The sequence below is a fragment of the Protopterus annectens genome, chromosome 2.part1 (assembly GCF_019279795.1).
Source record: "Protopterus annectens isolate FY-2018-M chromosome 2.part1, PAN1.0, whole genome shotgun sequence".
NCBI lineage: Eukaryota > Metazoa > Chordata > Ceratodontiformes > Protopteridae > Protopterus > Protopterus annectens.
The window spans coordinates 262,016,780-262,040,211 of record NC_056729.1 but is presented as its reverse complement, the minus strand read 5'-3'; the positions used below and the strand labels follow the sequence as shown (position 1 = coordinate 262,040,211).

The following is a 23,432-nucleotide window of genomic DNA, read 5'->3' as shown; positions in this document are numbered from 1 at the left end:
ATCTGCTTCTTGTACAACACTCGACCCCAACACCTGGAAAATAAATAATTGCTCACGTGTTTCAGCTTCCGTCCTTCTCCCTTCCAACTTTTCTACTATTGCCCTCACTTTAATCTAACATCCCCCCTCAGTTATAATCTACATTGACTTTCTTTATGTGAAATATTATCCTGTACTCTTCTGTTGTATATATATATACATACATAGTGCAAATAATATTTGTAACTATTATTAAACATGTTAAAATATTTTTATGTTTCTTCTTACTGTATTTTATTGTACTTTATTACATTCATAATGTACTTAATAGAGCTTTTTTTCCCCTCTGGGACACTGCTTTTAGAAACCACTAGCTCAGCTGGGCCATCCTGGCAGACAAATTGAAAAATAAATACCTGCATATGTACATACGTATGTATATTAATAACTAAATAATAAATTAATTAATATAAATCTGTTGTAATAGGTTCATAGGTATGTACTAGGCTAATGACCCTGGAGCCTTTACAAGCCTAGCCCATAGGATTACCCTGGCATTATGCCACCTGGCCTTATTTCCTAGTCCCTCTGTCGAGAAGTTCCACTGGAGTGATCTCTGAGGTGAATTTTCTTTTTCCCATCCACTCATCAAGATTTCTCTTGAAGAGGGTCAGTGAGGTGCTCTGCTTGACATGTATGTTAAGTCTATTCCATAGCATGGGCAGTCTCTGGGTTATGAACCTGTCCCTCCAGCATGTTCTGTTGAGTGCGGTAATAAGGCTGATGTCTCTGGAGTGTGTGGTGCAGAGGGATTGGGACTTCTTCAGATGTAGCATTTCTAACAGAGCTGGATCAGACATGGCTTTGTAAGTCAAGCAGAGATTGCCTCTAAGTAGGTGATATGAGACAGAGAATAATTGGAGTTTTGTTTTTTGAGTCTGTCCATATAGGACAAGTGTTTAAGGCTTAGGATCCTCTTTGTGAGGTATTTTTGTGGCCTCTCCCATTGTTGCAGGTGTCTAGTGAGGTACATGCCAAATGGCGCTTTGTACTCGATGACTGGCCTAATGAGTGAAGAGTAGAGGGAGACAATGACCTCTTTCTTCCTGGATGCAAAACCCTTAGTAATGAGATGTGCCACACAGAAGGACTTTCTGACCACAGTGGAAATGTGGTGGTCAAAAGAGATGTTGCTGTCAACTTGTATTCCCAGATCTCTTATAACGCCTTCTGTGTTCAGTGGACTACCATCGATGTGGTAATTCAAGGGAGAACCAGGTTTTTCCCAAGGGGATGATGACACATTTTTGGCATTGAGTTTAAGGGCATGATTCTGATACCAGTTATTGGTCTCAGTGAGGCCTTTCTGTAGGATGTCAACATCACTTGGGGGAGTTAATAATAGCTCCCAACTTGCAATCGTCTGCGAACTTTGCCAGCCAGAGTCCCTTGTGTTGGCCTGGACTTCAGAGCAGTAGATACCCAACAGTGGATAACAACACATTTTATTTTATAATTCTATGCTAACACTATGCTTTATTGAACTCATTTTGCTCTATTATTATAAGCTTATGTCAACAGTTTTTTGACAAGTGTTAAGGTTGTGTGCTCTGTTTGTGCTATAATTTATGTAATTTTGTTTCTTCTTTGCACTTTTGAAATGGTTATATACCTTTATTTACACTGCACTATTTGAAATTTTGTTTTGTTCTGTGGCCTTTTTAGCCCAGGTGATGGCTAAAAAGTAAACACCAAAAGGTGACAACATGGTGCAGGAGCAATAAAAAAATCAAATGGGTAGCCAAGGACTGAACCCAAAGTTAAAATGAAATGTATTTATTAAAATAATATTAAACATTAAGCACTTTCATCCCTTCAAATTAAAGACTTCATCACAATAAATATATTAAAAACAAATGTGTCCTTTTAAACTATTCAACCAAACAAATCAATTAATCAATTCATTACACTCAATTAAAATCTTAAAATTATACACACCCGTATTGTGTATAAAACCCTGTACATAAACAATAAAAACTCCTACAACATAAAACAAATTATACCTCATTATTACATCAAAAATTATTCTAAATACCATAAATACCATAAAAGCTGCTAAATATTGCTTTTTTCATCCAAGACCATTCAAGTGCAAAAAAAATTTGATGTAAAAACCGAATACATTTCAAAATATAATTTTCTGATCCTTCCTACAAGATAAAAATGTCCTCTAGGAAATCTTAAAAGCAATTTAATGTACTGAAAGAACTCAGAGCAGAGCACAAAACAATTTTCCCAAGGCAAAAGTACTAGATTGGCGTAAGTGGGGGCACAAGCAGCCTCCATCATCACTTCTTTTAGTTATCTAAACATTTCTCCCTCAAAATAAAATTTTTTCATGTAATAAAGTATTAAGTGTCATAATTAAATGTATTTGTTGAGTACTAAAAACATCAAAACTTACCAAACTATCATAGAAAAAATGTAAACCCTTCTCCAAAGGAATAGAAAGGAATAAGTCCACTACATTGATACTTACAAACTTCTATTTTGTATGACTGACACAATTCTTTTCAGAAGATGTGGTTCTGTATAAAGGATATATAGAACATTTGCTCTTTATTTGTAGAGGAAATGAAAGTCAATTTGTTGAAATCTTAATTAATTAAGTTGGAATACCCATGGTCTCAAATTTACATTACATTTGGATGTTGCATTTTATGTGGATGGGGAATTAGGCATTCAGTATCAACTTTATAGAAAGGAGACAGCAGTGAATAACTTTTTGTATGTTGCCAGCATGCACCCACCTCATTTTATAGATTTTCCACCTTTTGGGGAGTTTAAGACAATAATTGCTAATACATCAGAAGAAAGGTTTAAGGATGTCGGTATGTTAGAGGTGGAGTGCAGACTAGGAGAATGTGGTTATTCCACAGTACAATTAAATAATGATAAAAAGAAACATTTGGGGAGTAGAGGCATGAAAACATTTGGGAACCATTGTGGAAACATTTTCATTAGTGAGAATACAAAGGTCAAGGATGGCTGTAATGAAAAAATATTTTTGTTACAAAATGTTCTCCTTTTTCATCAGTTTTGGCATATGGTATATAAAGATGAGTTGAGTGTCCCCCCCAAAACATAATTTTTTCTTACAGTAGATAAAATAATTTAAAAGAATTGTTGAGTTTTGATCAGAGACTACCTATTTTATTGTACTGTTGACAAAAGAAGTTCATTTGCTTGTGGACATTCTAAGGTTTGTCCCAACATAAACAAAAACAAAACAAAAAAATCCTTACAGGAACTAAAATCAATGGGAAGAATTTTGTTTCCAAGAATAGATGTGATTGTGACTCTTATGGGGTAGTGTACATAATTGGGTGTGATTCTAAAAGTCCTAAATTGTATGTGAGTCAGATGAAATGCAAAAATAAAAATGTGTATTTTTTACAACATTTGGAGGACATTAGAAATCATCATTTGAAAAGTCCTGAGGCAGACCATTTCCACAAAGAGTACCAAGGTATTGGTTTATTTTTTAGAGTATTAGCTCTGCCTTATCTTCCTGGAGGTGGTAACTTTGCTAATAAGTTAAATGAATTAGACAGTAAAATTATATTAAAATGTAAAATATTATTTTCTAAAGGTTTAAATTTAGTTTTCAATTTTTGTTTTTAAATTAGGTAGTAATAAAATGTTTAAATTAATGAAATACTGATTAGTTAGATATTTTTATGTGATTAATAACTATGTATTTTAGTTTATATATATATATATATATATATATATATATATATATATATATATATATAAAATGTCAGTAAGAATGTATGTAAGCATTATATTGTTTTGTATTGAATTAATGTAGCATTTGGTTAATATAAATTGGTTATATTTTTTTATATAATTCTTTAAGTTTTATTGTTTAATTGAATAAGTGTATAATTCATTGTGTATTAACTGGGACCTATCTGTATAAAAGGAACTTTATGGAATTGCCTAATTATTCTGAGAAGGTGACTAGCCAAGGCTACAGATCTATAATAAACTGAAGTGGTGACAGAACAGTTTGGTTTATTTTTTTGTTTTTTTAGACTTTGTTACATTTTTCGATTTCATGTTTTCTTTAACTCTCTCATTTTAATTCATCGTTTACATCTATTACATGCCATTTTCCTTCTGTTGTTGTTTTGTGTACTTCCTTCCATTTTCACTTTTCTAATTTGTAATTCTCATTTTTCTGCTATGAAGTGTTTTGCTAAAGTAGTCTATCATTCTTTCATTTAACACTATAATACTAAGTTGTTTTCTCTGACTTCCTTTGATTTTTAAGTTGTCTTTTCTGTGAACATTTGAAAAGACTTCTTTGCGACTGAGCAGCCAGTACTCCATATCTCTCCAATGTCCCTGATTCTGCCTCATATTTTTGCCCCGTCCTCCAAAATGTTGATTTTCTGGTAAATCACTGAGGATTACAGTTATTCAATAATGCCCAACATTTTGTGCTTCTTAATTTTCAGAAAACACATGCTGATTCAAAGCTTACTATTCTGCTATCCAAGTAAGTTAGAAAAATATTTAAATTTATCCTTGAGTTTGCACCTTTATCTGCCATTACTTTTTTGGCTTTGTCCCTGATTCTTCAGCAAAGAAGTTTAGAGCTGTACAGTACTATAGTCTGTAAAGTCATTCATATCAGGTAAGTATGGCCACTGTATGTTGAAGTTAATTTATTTGTGTTTTTTATACATTATTTTGTTTAAAATTTATTTTACACCAATAATTTCTAATCTAGCATAATACTTATATAGCCTTGTAAAACCTTTTAATATTTAGATAGGAATGCCTAAGTAGCAGCAGCAGCAGACACTGAGGTGGTGAGTGTGTAGAATGTTGCAAGATGCCTTGACCTTACTGTTAGGTGAAGCACCCAGGGGTAGGGAAAACAAACCACAACTAAACCCAGTGTTTTACAGGTACTCTAAGCAGATGTCAATAATATTGTCTTTCTTGGGGAGCAAGTGTACTATCACTTTTAAAGCAAGGTTCTTGTTCATCCAAAGATTACAGATGTTATTTAACCTTTGTGCTCTAAGCAGTTGCTGTCAGAGAAAAATCTTAATGTACTCTCAGAGGCAGGGTGCAGTGCCGCTTCTTGGACAAGTTTTTTGTTCTACAGATGACTACAGCTGGGATTCCTACATTTGTGCCTGTGTACTGAATGGGCTGTGGGTGGGTGTGGTTCCTGGAAGTCATTAGGAATCTTCTATAAGACTCCAGTCTCCTCAGGGATAAATATGTCAACATTATCCATGCTGTCAGTAAGCCTGACTAGCTGTACTACTTTCCAGGCTCCCTATCTTCACTTTTTGGTTTCTGCTGCCCATACTGACTGCCATTTACTGACAAAGAAAAAAACTTTCTTTGACACCTTTTTGTAGCTAATGGAAGCAACACAGTACTAGGGGTAGCAGTAGAAAGGACTCCTAATGTTCTCTTGCTTCTTCTGTTCAGTTCTGCTTAAGGGTATCTTTGTTTGGGGTTTGTACATGTACTTGTTGTTTTTGCTTAGTCATTTAGTCAAATCTGACTCTTCAGGACATCAAGTACTTTAACACTGCAACTATACATTCTTGTGAATTCATATTTTTTATTTTAGAAATGTTGCCCACCCATCTTACCATCAGCCACTGCCTTCTTCATTTGCCTTCAATCTACCCCAATATTTGTCATTTCTCATAAATCCTATCTTCTCATTATGCAGCCAATGTATTTGAACTTTAGTTTTAATTAAAACTGAGAGGGTTTCCAACTCTCTGATCCTGAGTAGGTTAAATTGGATAGCACAGAACACAAGTAAATGAAGGAACTCAATCACAGCTAGTACCTACTGGTTAGAGGGGAAGAGTCGTGCAGTAATACTGCAGACGAGATAATGAAGGACATGTCTAAAGTCATGCTTCAATGCCCAGATGAAGGGCCTTCACCAATTATGACCAATTCATGCTATTTGGTTCAGTGTCAGATAGTATGCCAACAGAATTATATACTGTAAAAAGAAAACAAAAAACTTCTACTTTGGGTACATGAGTACGTGAGTGAGAGAGACACACAGAAACATCTAAACTGAGAGAATGAGAAATAAATTAAGAGACACTTACCCTGGAGGAACTTAGGTGGATTTTCTGTCATTATTATATAAACATCATCTTCTTCATCTTGTGAATACTTGGAGGCCTCTGCCTGTGGTGATGACACCTAAAACAAATCATAGCATTCTCAATAAATCATTTTTTTCAACAACAGTAACTCGGGTTAGATTATTGAACTCAATGTTTTCTGAAAAGGAACTCATACTTATTTTTGGATCTGTACAGATATTTCAAAAGTTTTTTTTTAGTTGATGGTATTAATTGTCAGAGTAATGTGTCTTGGCATGGGGTAGAAAAACACATTCAGTAATGCAAAGGAATTGTGGTACATAAAAACATTTGCATTACCTGTATTTTCCCAAATGTCTGCATCATGCATACTGTGTTCGTTCATGTTTGCTGAGGCTATCTGGCTAACAGGTTTTAATGACAATATAAGAAATATTTCACATTTTTCAAATGTACTACATTTGCTAGAAATCATATTATTCTATCTTAGGCACAGCAATATTTTCTGTCATTCTGCTCTAATATCCTTTCTGACTTTGAAAAATGCAGGTTGCTGTTACCATGTTTGTAGAGTCACTAATGCCATGTTTCTAGAGGTCACTGGTGCTATGTTTCTGGATTCCACTATGCCAAGAGACTACATCACCAAACACAAATGCCAGAAAAACTCCCACTGTAAGAATGCTTTTGCAAGGGAGCAGCTCTCCTACAACTCCATGTGGTTATCACGCTCCCAAAACCACACAAACATGAATAAGAAAAAAAAATCTCCCAAAACAATGGAATCACTGCTGGCATATACTTGGAAACTACACTAGTGGTCACTTCATATAGAAAACAGTAATTGGCATTCTGTTCCTTGGCATCATGTGATTTGGACAACTAAACCATGGGGAATCTTATCTCAACCACCTGCACATGACATATTTTTAATTACACATATGCTTCCACTGGCAAACTTATTTTCACAATTTGCTTTTTGTACTCTATGAGTATATTCATTCTTTCATAACTGTAAATGTTATGTGAATATTTACAAACTCAATGCAGCATCCTGGCTCGAGAGTAAAGCTTTCAAAACTGATGCCTAGCTTAGCTACTTTTGGAAGGGGCAAAACTTAGAATAAGCAAAACCTTCTGCTCTGCCTTTACATTATCCCTTAGCTGAGTAAATGAGCACTATTTCCCTTTTAGTATGCCAAAGATAACTTTAAATAAATAGCTAATAATATGCATAACAAATAAGTATGAAAATAAATAATTCGGTCACTGAAGAAATATACAAACATGCTGTACATACTGGAACTGTTTTTATGTGTATTATTGCTTCTAATAATCAGTATATTTGCAGACAGTGACATACTAAATTAACATATGAAGCAAAATCATATCAAGATGATAAAAACAACACTAAGACTAAATATTATCTGTTTGCTATTGTCTGTAATTTAGAGATTTTTTTTTTCCTTAATCCAGTTCTTGTTTATCCCCATGGTACTATTCTGAACCCCAAGAAAAGCATTATTAGTAGTGACTTTTATGGTGAATATGTTATTCATACATTTGTATTGGTGAATATCGAAATTATTTGTGTAAGATACTTGTGTTACAACTGTATTAGAACTGTATGTTATGTATATATCAAACTGCTGGTACAGAAGTGTCTGTTGAAATGAGTTTTAAAGTACTGAGCTTAAAAATGTAATCACAGTGTACCCTACTAGAAAAGAACAGAAATGTGCATACACTATTGTAACTGTTTAAATTTATATTTTAACAATGGAAACTGGGACATAGAAGGTTAACTTGTAAAACTTCAGAAAAATAGCTGAAATTAAAATACTTTATGGCTGGGCCATAAAAAGATATTATCTTTCAGTTTCAGTGAGCAACAGACACAATGTCTATGCTGAGAAGTTTTCTATATTGTCTTGGAAGTGTTTTATTGTTTTATGACTTCTAGGATCTGCAAAGATCTGAGTAAAAGCCTTTGTGTATGTATTTTCACAAGCAGATGTTAAATACTACTAGCTTTCAGCAGTGGGGGGTTTTACCTGGGATGGAGTCAGATGGCAAGAAATAATGTCATTCTGCAAGCTATTACAGCAGTAATATTTGAGATATTAATTTAAGAACTCTCTGAGAGAGAGATAGCATTTCTTATTTTGTCGTGGACCTGACAAGATACATTCACTACACATCTGTCTTCCTGTTATAACTACCTTTTAGTCTGGGCAGAAGGGGGCATAAGTAAGTTTCTAGGTTATAGTAATTCTCTTAGATACACTCAGGAATATAGCAAAGCTTGGCTTAGATGTTTTTCATTATTTATTTGAGACTGTCCTGCAATGTTGTTTTAACTATATCCTGTGATTTGATTTGTTTTACACACACACACACACACACACACACACACACACACACACACACCTGGGATAGTCTGGCACAGGTTTGCTAGCTATGCCCCCTTCTGCCCAGACTAAAAGGTAGTTATAACTGCCACCAGCCACCTCTTTATCAGCTACTTTAAGGCCCTTAACAAAGGGTATCCGATCTTACTGTGTAATGTTACTAGCAATACAAATGGTAGTTTGACCAAGAGCAAGGCTATTAGGAGTGGCCTACACAGTGTCACCAAATAAATATGCAAGTACTCTCAGAGTTTAAATGTGTCTAGAAAGATCAGACTGACCCCCTCAGTGAGGCTCGGACTGACACCTTAGTGGGAGGGGTAGCAATGTTCCAGGAGCTATTCCTTACCCAGGTTCAAGAAATCTGATCAGTGTGACAGGAGCTTGGGGGCATAGTCACTGGGAAACTGGGGTGCACCCACCTAGTGCAGCACCATGTGGATACAGGGCCCCAAAGGCCTAGTAAGCAGGCCACTCATAGGGTGCCTGAGAGAGTCAAACAGACTCTGAGAGAGGAGATACAGGAAGTGTTGGAACTAGGGGTAATCCAGGATTCCAGCAGTCCCTGACCCTCCCTAGTGGTGCTGGTACCAAAGAAGGATGGTATCACCATGTTTTATGTGCACTACAGGAAGCTAAATAGTCACACAGAGTCAGATGCTTGCCCCATGCCTAGGACAGATGAAGCCCTAGAGTAGCTGAGCTGGCAGTTTCCCCCTTTGTCATACCTTGCACTCAAATTATCTCTAGAATCAATCCATCTGATAAATATTTAACTTAGTAAGTCATATATGGATACATAATAAAATTACTTTTTATTTTTTCAGAAGTCAAGTTTTTATGAACGTTTAAGTTTTCCAAAATCTCAGAAATGCATGCATGCCCTACTTTATGCCTTCTGCTCTTCAAAGTGCATACATAGATGGATGTTTTATAGCTCAGGATGATGGTTTTGGGCATGTGCAGGAAAGTATCCTTCAGTCTCTGTCTATTCTATACAGATTTTAATGCAATAAATACATACACTCACAGGAAGCAATATTTGCTTCTGACTTTACTGCAGTAGCAGGCAATTTCCTTAAAAATGTAGCTGTTTTTTTTCTTTAATTGAGGAAAGCATTTCCTAGCATTTTGCTGCCACATTTTCATATGACATTTTGATTACTGGATGTATCAAATACTCTGCTCCATCAGTTAAAGAATGCATGCTACTGGCACATTGCCAGAGTTCAAAGTAGGCTGTGTCAGTTATACTGGTCCAGAGATCCTGCATGTTCTTATTTACAGCTACTTCTGCAATTTCATATCCTTGACCTGCTTCTCTTTCTTGTTCTTACCTGATGTGTTTTCCCCCACACTAATTCAAACTCTTTTTATAGTTAAAAACAAAGAATAATGCTCACTACACTCTGTTTGCCTGATAATAAACAAGACTTATAAAATGCAACAAAAAAAACAGGCTTAAATAGTGGGAAGTATACTTGCTGTGTTCAATTCAAGTCAGTCACAAAAGGTAACCAAATGTTCCACAAAAAGAAACGAAGCTGTAACCTACAAACCGCTTTACTTTATGAACTCTTAATCCAGTAAAAAAAGAGTCAAAATCACCATAGAGTGTTCATTCGAACCTGCTCATCCACTGGGCAATAGCTTGTAGAAAAACACGCAGCCAGCATGTAAAATAAATCAAGCGCCAGTAGAAACCACGTTTATTAAAATAGTTAGAACACAGGGCTAGCGCTTTCAACGAATCTTCATCAGGCCACTAACAAACAAACATACTAGCATCCCTTTTATAGCAAAATGCTAGAGTCAAGTACTGATGTCACATCCTGTTTGCACATGCTGAAGTCAACTCTGATGTCACATCCTGTTATACATAAAATATTTAAACTGACATCACTTTTGTAGTAAAACGCTACAAGCAACTCTGATGCCACATCCTACTAAATGTAAAATCTTATAAAATGTTTCAAATTATTTAAAATATATAAAATATATAAAATATATATGCAGACATTTTGTAAACAGTGTACAATAAAAATGTTCTAAAATAACATTTCACCCTACTATAACTGCTGCTGCATGTAACATTCAAAATGTTTTAAAATAATTTAAGTATCTAAAGCGTGTGCTTCTAAATATCATAATATCTGTAACAGCAAAATCATTCAAAACAGATATGTGCACACGCAAAAATGTTGATAACAGCTGATATAATAAACATAAAAATATATGAGACTAAATGTGCAAAATCAGGTGAAATATGTGTGCTGGATGAAAGAGGAATACATGGTATATCAGCATTTTTCATAACAATTGGCCCCTAATGAGCCTGCAGAGTAAAATACAGAGACAATGATGGAGACAGAAATGGAAAAATATTTAGAAGCACACGCTGTACAAATTTTAGATGCAGTCTTTTGAATGATCATTTTTGTACAGTTATAATTATGCTAAATAGCTCATGTGTAGATATTAATATCTTTATTAATTTGATCCCTATTTTAAACATGTATTTATACATACAAGTATTTCAAATGGGACGATATCGCTTATTATTAAATACTAAACGTGTGCCATTTTTGTTACTAGTATGCATATAAGTGCAGTATTTATAGGAAGATAGTATGTAATTGTGAAACACTTTATTTGCTGCATACTGTCTATGAGATGGTTACATAGATACTTAAATTATTTTAAAACATTTTGAATGTTACATGCAGCAGCAGTTAAAGTAGGGTGAAATGTTATTTTAGAACATTTTTATTGTACACTGTTTACAAAATGTCTGCATATATATTTTATATATTTTAAATAATTTGAAACATTTTATAAGATTTTACATTTAGTAGGATGTGGCATCAGAGTTGCTTGTAGCGTTTTACTACAAAAGTGATGTCAGTTTAAATATTTTATGTATAACAGGATGTGACATCAGAGTTGACTTCAGCATGTGCAAACAGGATGTGACATCAGTACTTGACTCTAGCATTTTGCTATAAAAGGGATGCTAGTATGTTTGTTTGTTAGTGGCCTGATGAAGATTCGTTGAAAGCGCTAGCCCTGTGTTCTAATTATTTTAATAAACGTGGTTTCTACTGGCCGCTTGGATTTATTTTTACATGCTGGCTGCGTGTTTTTTCTACAAGCTATTGCCCAGTGGATGAGTAGGTTCGAATGAACACTCTATGGTGATTTTGACTCTTTTTTACTGGATTAAGAGTTCGCAAAGTAAAGCGGTTTGTAGGTTACAGCTTCGTTTCTTTTTGTGGAACATTTGGTTACCTTTTGTGACTGACTTGAATTGAACACAGCAAGTATACTTCCCACTATTTAAGCCTGGTTCTTTTTATAGTTAATTGCAGTGGTCTCTACTAACAACATAAGTAGGAATATTACTGTGTTAGCAATACTGTGCTACACACAACAGAATCATGGGAATGTCATGCTTACAGATCTGTACTACTAAGCCTTCTTCAGCATGTTCTCATGGGAAAGGCATGATTATTTCGATTAGTTTCTTTTGTCATTTATTGAGTATTCATTTCATTTAAATTTTCTCTTTGTTTGATAGTACTGTTTCCCTTCCCATGTTTAAACTGCACACATTTAACATTATCATCACCTGATTACCAGCATCAGATCTTATTAGTTATCTTTAGTTCACTTTTACAACAAGAATCTTTATTTTACTGTTACAACAAGAATAGGGACACTAGATTCATAGATTCATAGATTAGTACTAAGCTAACTGCCCTTGCAGGCCATTGTAAGCCTAGCCAATTATCCCTTGTGAGACTCAAACCCTGCACCTTGTGTTTGTAAGGCAAACACCTTAACCATTACGCCACCCTCCCAACCCCTTTAGAGCAGCAGATGTGTACCACATCCAGCCATACAGCATTTACTGGTATCTCTCAAAGGTCCCCCACTACCCTGAGATCTAATACATTACAGCAATTGCACTATTCCTCACTCACTGCTTAAACAGAACATGTCAGGGACAATGATGCAGGAATGAGCATAGGACATAGGATCATAAGAGGTTACTAGGCTCTCGACCTGGAGCTCATTTCAAACCTAGCTGTTTCATCCCAACGTAATACCATAGATACTCTAGTCAATACGCAGGATTGTATTTAGTAATGACTACCCATGTCCAGGAGGGTTGTGGGCACTATCCCTGGTAAACATTTATGGTGCCCCATCGACTCTTCCAGGTTCCTTTTGAACAGTGTCATAGAGGTGCTCTGCTTCACAAGAATTGGCAGCCTATTCCAAAGATGTGGCATTCACTGGGAGACAAATATGTCCATCCAGCATGACCTGTTCAAGTGGCAGACCATATTTAGGTTCCTGGCACGGGTAGTTCTAGTCCCATTTGATTTACGGATGTGTAGCAAATTCATTAGGTTTGGGTCAGAGATTGCTCTGTAAGCCAGGCATAAGTCTCCCCTAAGAAGTCTATACAATACGGAGTATAGTGATGGAGACTTTAGTTGGTCTGTATAAGGACATGATGGAGTCCCTTAATGTTCATAGTTAGAAACCTTTGAGGTCTCTCCAATTGCTGCAGGTGCTTTGTATGGTACATGCCAAAAGTGGCATTATACCCAATTATGGGCCTGATTAGGGATGAGTATAGAGGGGTTATAACCTCCTTTGCTTTAGAGGCGATGCCTTTGCTCATCAAGTGTGCCACATAGAAAGCCGTCCTTACTACGGTAGACACATGGTGGTCAAAGTTAAGGTTGCAGTCTACTTGTAATCCCAGATCTCTTACCACATCATATGTACATAGGGTATGCTTGTTAATCTGATAGTGTGAAGGGACATTGTTTTTACTGAAGGAAATGATGATGCATTTCTTTGCATCCAGTTTGAGACTGTGACTAAGACACCAGTTGTTGGTCTGCATAAGACCCTCCTGAAGTATGCTGACGTCATTTGGGGATTCAGTAAATGCACCCAGTTTGTAGTCATCCACAAACTTGGTCAGCCACAGCCCCTTAGTTTTGTCCTGAACTTCTGAGAATTATATACCAAACAGTAGGGGGCCCAGCACTGACCCTTGTGGCACCCTGCTAGTGACAGGTCTGCTGGTTGATGTGGAGTCACCCACTTTGATAGTGTGTAACTGGTTTGTGAGCCAGTTGGCAACCCATTTTACAGCAAAGGGGTTTACATTCAGTTTGCTAAGTTTATCGGTAATGCCTGCATGTGGAATTGTGTCAGAAGTCTTTGCCAAGTCAAGGTATGCTTTGTGCACAGATTTGCCCTCATCAATGGCACTCATCACATTTTCAAAGAAATCCACCAGGTTTACCAGGCAGGATCTGCCCTTGACTAAAAAGAATTGGGTCGGATCAAGGGTTTCGAGGTCGCCTATGTCTTTATTTATGAGGTCCATTATGGTACGTTTCATGGCTTTACAGATGAAGCTGGTCAGACTTATGGATCTATAATTCCCTGGGTCTGTTGCTAAGCCACCTTTGTGGATGGGAGTGACCGCTGTTGTTCTCAGTTCCAGAGAAACAAAGCCAGTGGTTAGGCTGTGATTGAATAGGGTACTTAATGGCGATGCTAGTTCATGTTTTAGTTTGTTTAGAAGATAGCCTGGAATGCAGTCTAGTCCTACAGAGGCTGTGTTTTTTGCCTTAGACCAGGCTTTAATGACCTGCTATTTGGATATGTAGGGCAGGGGGGAGTTGGGGGCAAGGTTTGTGATAGGTTTGGAGGGGATAAGGGAATGAAGCTGGAAACTGCTTCTGGAAAGATCATTGTGTGTTTACTTGAGTATCCTTAGGGCATAGTTAGTGTAAAACTTGCTTTTTTCTGATTGTATATAAGCCTCACATTTGCATGAATCTTGGCTCATTTATCCAGAGCTAGTGACAACGGTACAATACTTTTAGATATTTTGCTAATATCTGTAGCCATCCTTGGCAAGACAAACTAAATTAAGTATTATTTTGCACTTGGATTACTTATTTTCATTATACTATGGAAGTTTACTGTGTATTTATTTTGTTTTTGTTTTTTGCACTTCTTTAAAGTTTACAGTTGCATTGTCAAACTGCTATCTCTGTGGGATCAGTGTGTATGATACTGTTAGTCACTAGTTTGGCACATGCTTGGGTCCTACCTTTTAAGTTACAGACATAGCTGTAAAAGGCCTTATGATTATCCTTGGCTGTGATTGCTAAGTTTTTTCTCAAAGTTTCCCATGGAGGATGTTCTCCTTTCATACCTTCCTCACTATTCCCATGGTGTCATTTCCTTTAGAAGGCATTGGACATCTGATTATTCCAAAGTCCATTCTTTTAGCATTTTCAGCCAATGGACAAGGAAATCCTTCTTCAGTCATATGACATATGAAATTTATGCACAACCAGCATTTCCTTTCTCAACTCAATCATATATACATTTTCAGTACTGACAGGATTGTGCCTTCCCAGGAAAGTTATCAGATTTGCAAAAAACAAGAAAACAGGAATCATTTATTAATCTGTTTTAAGTAAAGTCTATTTTGCCTGTGTGCAGTCTAAAGTAAGAACTGGTGGGAAGGAATTGCAAATCACTAAATCAGCTAAAATGTTTACACATATAGATCCCTTAGTTGCATAGATCTACTAGTAATAATTTTTGTCCTCTAAGTAACTGTATAGAATAATAGACACAGTTATGGAGTAAAATGACTGCGTTAACACCAAGTACTGACATATGTTTGAAATTACCTCTTCCACTCAAAAGAAACTTTTTGCACACCTGGTTGAGTAAACATAAGGAAAAACCTAGAAGCCTTCATTTTTAATGGGGGAAAAGTTATCCACTTTTGTGCATTCCTCTAAATTATATAAAGTATATAATAAAGTCACTTTACAGTTTTTAGGAAAGTGCACTTTTTACAGCATGTTTCAGAAAAGCATTTTTGACAGGGTGGTTAGAGCTACTGATATAATTCATGTGCTGGTATTAGCTGTTGCTTGTATATTGATATGTCTGTCTGCATTGGCTCTACTCGATCTTTAAGTTTTATGCGGGCACCACAGTAAGAAACCGAGAAACAGAAAAAAAGGGCCAATTATCTCTTATGAAATCCTGGTTAATTTACCAATTAATGGCTTTTGTCAGAACTCTCATATTTTAAATTTGTGGAGGCAACATATCTTCACCTTAGTTACATTAGAGCCTACTTATTAACATGCATCTATATTTACTGAAAATGTCTTACATTTATATGACTATCAACTTGTACATTGAATAAAAAGTAAAATAATGTTCAGATAATAAAATCCCTTTGTTTGAAATAAATCTTTAAGCACAAAATAAAATAAATGAAAGAATATGGAATTCTTAATGCAAGCCATTAGATAAACAACGTATGTTTTGCAGTGAGTTTTCAGTTCTGTAGATACTGTTTTGCGAGATGGATTAAACATAGTCACGCTTCATGTGAGATAACTGAAAACTAAATGCTTAGACATTTGAATAGTCAGCCAGCCACATGTCCTTGGCATACTTCTTGTAATAAAACTGACAGGAGCAGCCAGATGAAACGTGAAGCACATACTCCTTGCTAAATCTAAAATAACCACCTTCTTTGAAAAAAAGGTTAAAGCAGGATTCAGAAAAAAAGTGTTAATAGTAGTAAGGTGTAATTATCACTAAGAGAAGATAGTAGTACTTCACAGCTGTTAAGTGTAAACAGCTTGCAGGCAGTGTAAGTTTTCTGGACTTGCTACCATGCTTTGTAAATGCATAAACCACTTACTTACCCCCAGCTCCCACAGCTAAGCTTCACTTATAGCACAGCATTATGTAACACTTTTGATGCACCGTTTCTAGCTTTGTGCACAATTCCTAGCATGTTACCACTTGATTCCCCTGCTTAAAGAAAGCCTACACTAAAGTGTATGCTATGTATTCAAGAACATTCTTATCACATTTTTGTGCTTTATAGACACTCAGAAAGAGTACACTATGTGTACATGTAATCTACACTTTGAGGGAACCTTTATGAATCCTGTCAACATTTAAAGCTGCAAGAATATCAGTAGGAAAACAAAAATTAAGAGGAAGAAGGCATGAGTTATGTCTGTGTTGTACACTTAGTGAAGGCATTATTGAATCCGAGGCTTAAGTTTGCATTATTTTATCACGGGATCCTAAGTACTAGCTATCTGCATACATGAACAGTACAGTGTCACATAACTGTGTCTGTCACTGCTATGCTTCATCACCTTTCTGACCTAAGTGACATCTGTGAATACCTTGGCCTGATTTCCTAGTAGAAATGTGTTACCCAAACAGATGTGGAGTGGGACCAGGCACAGCACCAGACCAGTGAGTGCTCCATAGTCAGTGTTGTCATTTTTTCCTTGACAGTTCTCATTGCCATTACCTATGATTCCTATCAGGTATCTAATTCCCTATTAGTCTCCTCACATAATATGCCATCATACCATAATTAATGCATATAACTCAGTGGGATGCAGATACTATTTGTTGCTATTGTTTAATTACCCTATGGGAGGTCTTTTATCATTAGTCAAGCTTCAGTCTTGTGGTCAGACCATAGAATCTGTAGGCCCAGCCAAGAACTGGCAGTAGAATACTCCTGACATTTTGTGGGGCAAAATGCACTTCTGCACAGACTGGAATTACAGTGCAATCGTGAGTTTAACATCTAGAATGAAGTACTGTTCACAGTTTTCAATAATATCTGATGCTAAGCATCTACTAAATGATACACTTACAGTATTGGTGGTACAACAGGTAGCACAGTCACTTTTGGTGCTGGAAGACCAGAAGGCTGTGGGTTGTGTTCTCACTCAGTGTGATGGGATTGCTAACAATGCGTTGCAGCATTTGGTGGATGCTGCACTCCTGAGAGTGTTGTCTATTGGATGTGACTTTAAACTGACACACATCTAGTGGAGTTGGTGGTAGCTCAGGTGGATGTAAAGGATCCCATGGCAGATACTGAAAGAGGTGGGGAAGCTCCCCAATGCTCCAGCCAAATTTCCCCTCAGTACAAATACCATTCCATGTCTCCACTGAAAAGAAGCCACTAGCCAAGTGAGACTGAACTGGTCAACATAGGATAAATAAAAATAAATAATATTTTTGGCTACATTAACATCTTATTCCCATCATCAAGCATCAAATTAATTTAGACTGAAAGCAAACATGTTCTAGGATATAACAGGGAAGGGTTACAATATTGCTTTCTGCATATTAAGAAATGTAGGCAAAGTGTTATTTATTCATGTTGCTGTTTACACAGAAATTTGAAACGACATGGTAGGAGAAATATAAATGATGCCTACTGATATGTGACAGTGTTACACTTACAGGAGCTTTGCAAATTGAAGGCCAGATGGAAGTTCATTTTCACACTTGACCTGAAGAGATTGAACTGTGCACTGTTCCAAGTGTTAATTTTGTTCTTTAATTTGCTTAAATGGCTGTATTCTGCATTAGTGCTCTGACTGAATGAGAACTTAGCTACTGCTGATCTGTCATGCCAATAAATATCATGTAGCTAATTGACAAAAAATGTCATCTGTATCTGAAGTGTATGATCCAGTGACTAATGCAACTCACATCTAAAATTAAACATTTCTTTGTACTGTTATCTTCTGTGGCAGACATCTATAGGGATTTATAAATTGTTCTTAAATGTCCTATTCTGATTTCTGTCATGTAGCAATGACTATTTCACTAGTTGCTATGTTTTGTCTGCACAAACTGCAGTAAAAATGGATAGCACAGAGACACACTCCAATCTTTCTTTATGGGACTGTATGCAAATATCCAGCTTAATATACAAGATATTTTAATATTTGACTTGAGATGGTGAATGAATAAATAATTAAAATATTGTTTTATTGTTTTTCTGAGACAGTGTAAGAAGAAACTGCATTGTGAGGAACTTTTGCCTACCTGGACCTCGCTAAAGCCTTTGACATTATCCCTCATTCAGGAATCATTGATAAACTCACCAACCTCAACATAAACCCTTATGTCACGAGATGGGTGGCCAACTAGCTCACAGACAGAACCCACACGGTAAGAGTTGCTCACTCCAGATCTGACTCCAAACCATTGACAAGTGGAGTACCCCAGGGTTCAATCCTGGGACCCCTCTTGTTCGGTATATACTTCTCTGAACTACAAGTGAACACCAAGGGTCTATGCCTAACCAAGTTCGCAGATGACTGAAAACTGGGTGCCATTATCAATTCCCCTGCTGACATAGACATCCTGCAAAAGGGCCTCACCAAGACTGACACCTGGTGTCAAAATCATGGCTTCAAACTAAATGCCAAAAAGTGCATTGTTATCCCCTTTGGCAAAAACACGGTACCCATGAACTACTAAATAGGGGGAAGTTCACTTAACACAGAAAGTGTGATAAGACACCTTAGGACCCAAGTGGATAGTAACCTCTCCTTTGATAACCACATTGCCACAGTGGTCAGAAAATCTTTCTACGTGGCCCACTTAATCACAAAGGGTTCGCATCTAGAAATAAGGAAGTATTTGTTCCCCTCTACTCATCACTTATCAGACCCCTCATTGAATACAATGCCCCATTTGGGATGTACCTCACAAGACACCTACAACAACTTTAGAGGCCCCAAAAGTACCTCACCAAGAGGATCGCTGGCCTCAGACAATTGCCCTATGCCAACCGGCTCAAGAAACTCAAACTCTACTCAGTCGCATACCGCTTACTCTGAGGAGACCTCTGCCTGACATACAAAGCTATGTCAAACCTGGAATTGTTGGACATGCTCCATTTGAAGAAATCCCAATCTCCCCGAGCTACACACTCTAGGGACCTAACCTCACTACAACAATGAATAGGACATGCTGGAGGGATAGATTCATGTCCCAGAGACTTCCCATGCTCTGGAACAAGATTCCCATCCACATCAAGCAGAGCTCGTTATTAGCACTATTCAAGAAAAACCTTGATAAGCGGATGGGTGATAGGAAGTTCACCCCTGGGGTTATGTCTGGGGCACTGCTTGATAGAGGGGCAGGAATTTAACAATACATGGGTGGCAGAAGCCAATACACTGTTGGCTAAGTTTGCCTTGGTCCTCGGGCTGATAGCCTAGTACCTACCTATGAACCTATGAACCTATGATGAGGACATCTGTATTTATATTGTTTTCTTTTCTTTTTTTTCAGTGTTATTTAATTTAAAGGTTCTACTGTGAAACTCCAACTTCCTAAAAGTTGATGTTCCAAAAAGACAAAAAAAAGCCAAAAATCCAAAAGGGTGAAAAAATACATTTTTAGTTGTTTTTCACGGGGGGGGGGCAAGCCCTCCTGCACTCCCCAGGTGTGGGGGCAAGCCATCCTGCACTCCTCAGATGTAGGGGGCAAGCTCTCCTACCCCTAACTTTTATATAGCAACTCCACAGGTGTACACACTCAAAGAAGGGAGAAATCTCGCTTAACAAGCAAATCTTTGCCAGCATAGAATTGGAAATCACAGCAGCAATGATTTTCTATGTGAAATTTGGCATAATGCCATTCATCTTTTTTTTTTCCTTCTGTGTGCTTCAGACACTGGAGCAATTGCAACTCAAGCATGTGTAGCTGAGCCAATTTAAAGGTACATACTATAGTTTTAAAAAGCTATAAGTTAGGGGAGAAAAATATTGTGTTTGTTTTTGCAGGGCCTATGGGAAATTAACTAGTTGTAACCTGTCAGGGGAACCGGAAACAAAACAAGGATCTCTTCAGACATGTGCCATAACAGATAGCTCCCTTGAGAAATGTATAGAAAGTATTATTTTTTATTGTTCTACTTTTGGATTGTTACTGTTATTTTGGTTACCATATTTTTCTTTCAGATACAAAAGTTCTAGGTTAAGACAGAAATCAAACTTTGTGTTTCTTCTTCTTGTGCTTAGTGGAGTTGGTAACTAATCTATGTGTTTTGGATAACAATGAAAAACAGTTAAGGTCTTCATGAGATAAATGCCAGACTCAAAACTGTTGTGTGAGGAAATCTAATTTCTTATTAATTTATTTTTGGGATGATGTATACCTACATTGTTTTTCTGTTAATGTCTTCTTATTTTATTGTAGTGCTATTTAATTTGAATATTTTTCTTGGACTTTTTCTTGTTCTGAGGCCCATAGGAAATTATTTGCTTCTAATTTGTAGGTGCAGGAAAAAACTTAAGACGATGCTGACAAATTTAAGGGGTTTCATGAGACAGCTGTCTGAAGAGACTGCAGTATACAAAAATATGAATTTTCACAACTCATCCACTTTGCTCCTGTTGTAATCATAAAATAAGTAACTCTTGAGGCATACACCCTCCATAGTAATTTAACTTCCTCTTCCTGCTTTATTCTCTCTAGCAAGTGAGCATTACATGACCATATTGTGAATGCTCTTCACTTAAATTGCTAAACTTCATTTTCACTCCTAGTCATATCTTCAGAGCAACCAGTTGAAGAGTTATGACTTTAATCCTTTCTCCAACTTACTTTTAAAATCTTCGTTTAATACCATTACCAAGAAGACATAAATAGGTAAAATAGAATGCACACGGTGGCATCTGTTTGTGTACTTCTATTTAAAACCCATAACTCCTCATGGTATCCAAATGTTGTTGGGTCTGTCTTCCTTTACTAGGTAACTTACCAATGAATAATAGACAGTATAAGCAAAGAAGAGGTGCAACTAATAAAATGAACCTAAAACTGTTAATCTAGGGTGCCTTACAGTGGAGTTATTATTCATTGTTTTTCACTTATTATTCATATTTTCATAATGAAGGCAGTTCTATGTTATTGAGCAGTATAGTGTGAAATGTTGTGGTGAGTCAGTTTTACATTCTCACTATAATGCACAATACTGGAAGTATTGGCTGGTATTTTGAAAGGGTGCTACCAATGGTGGCGTCCCTCTCTGATTTAGCTCTAGGCCCACTGCACTGATTCTACACAGTTTGTCCAATCAAGGAAATTGATGCCGATATGGCAAGGGCTGAAGCACCCAAGCTGTTTTGGGGTCATATTATTGCTGTAGCAAGTTGCTTATTACATTCTCAGCAACTTAGGGACTATTTATTTAGTCCTCAACTCAGAAAGGAGACCTTTTTTTTATTTCTTCTTCTGCTTAGAGTTGAGAGGTGCCAGATCAGATTACAGCAAAGGACTCTACTAGCTGACTTAGCCATGGTTGTGTGTGTTTAGACATGACCCTTCTTCTGATATGTGCTGTTTAAATTGCTTTGTCAGCAGAGAGACTTGGAGAGATGAGTTCCACTCTGCCCCATGACCTACTTCATCTTCCTGCCTCAGCACATACATGCTGCAGTATACAATATTGGCTAAAGGCACACTGTGCAAGTACCATTTGCCTTGTGCAGTAGAGCTATACTCTAATCTGACAATGAATCATATCCTATTATGTGCTATTCCTTACTTAAAACAAAATGCAGATATACTACGACTTTAGTACGCAAGGTACCCCTAGTTTCCTCTTCTAACGCTATCCTGATTCCTTGCTAAGTGAAGTATAACCGTGCAGAACAGAAGATTCTGGACAAGATATTGCACTCTGATGCTCAGAGTACATCTTTAACAGGTGGAAGCAACAGCATTTGACACAGATATATTAAGAGGCATGCTTACAAGTGAAGTATATGAATAATTAATGCCATTCAGATGCAGTTTAATTAACCCTGACAAACTGACCGAGGAAACTGGACATGCTATCTGAAACCACAAGTCTTCCCCAATTTTTTCACAGTTAGAAAAATGCTGCAGTGGATATTCTACATTACAGCTTTCTACATATGCCAAGGTGACTGTAGCTGAAATTGGCAATGACACAATGCTACTCATCTGCATATCAATATTCGGTATGATACCCCGTGGACAATAAGCTATAGTATAATATCTGTCTGTCTTCTTACAGCAGCTTGAAATTCCTGCAAGTAAACTGTATTCTGTTCTTTACCAGAGATGGTATTATTAAAAGAAGAGGCCAAATGAGCCTTGGTGGGTGCTTGGCTGTGTTGTAAAAGCTCTTGAATCTGGCTTTATCTGGTTTGTACAGATCTATTTTACTGACATGATTGCTAGTCTGGTCTTTGTTTAATTAGCTCTCTATATTACTGTGCCAAAACATTTTCCTGGCCATTTTAGCTCACATGCTGACCTGATATACTGTGGACAACAAATTGTAGTGTCTGATTTGTCTGGCTTCTTAGAGCTGCTTGAAGTTTTCCTCAGTTCCCACACCCTTTTGATGTTGTGGTTGCAAGAGTCAATGTCTCTTGCCCTTTATGGTAATCTGCTTACCAAAGTCCATCCTTCCCTCTTTGATACTATTGTCAGTTGTGTAAACTAATTAAGTAGCTCCCCCCACTCTTTTACATAGATTCATAATACTGAGAGCCCACTCAGCAAACAAGTATCGATCTTGAGTTAACCTCCCTTATTGCAAATCATCACTTTCACAGAGCTTCCAACTGCTTAGCATCCTTGCCACACTCAGAGGCTCATGAATAAATTATGTGCCATCCTTGGCAGATAAAGATTTTTTTACTGTTTTGCACTTCATTTAACTGCTTTATCTGCTGATTTTTGCCCAAATTTTCAAGTACCCTGATATTGCACTTTTGCTGATTGCTGAGAACTCAGTTTTGAGCTTTACTGGCAGTGTTATTGTGTAATGTTCTACTTTGTATTTTTGTTGGTACTTAACTGTTGTATTCCTGCAATTTGGCCCTGCTAAAGGAATTCTACAGCTTTCTGTGTTTTAAGTACCGGTATAAATTTGAGGTGTTTGCTAGGCTCTTGGCTGATTCCCACAGAGGTCAACAAT

The 23,432-nt window shown here is 36.8% G+C and overlaps 1 protein-coding gene across 1 annotated transcript in view; it reads right to left on the bottom strand.

The window, feature by feature from the left end:
- The window catches only part of BANK1 (B cell scaffold protein with ankyrin repeats 1), a 1,951,135-nt gene that overhangs the window by 951,047 nt on the left and 976,656 nt on the right, over positions 1–23,432 (bottom strand). The window contains exon 8 of the mRNA XM_044063440.1: positions 6,147–6,243. Within this exon, the coding sequence (XP_043919375.1) occupies positions 6,147–6,243 (97 nt within the window). The remainder of the gene's footprint in view (positions 1–6,146; positions 6,244–23,432) is intronic.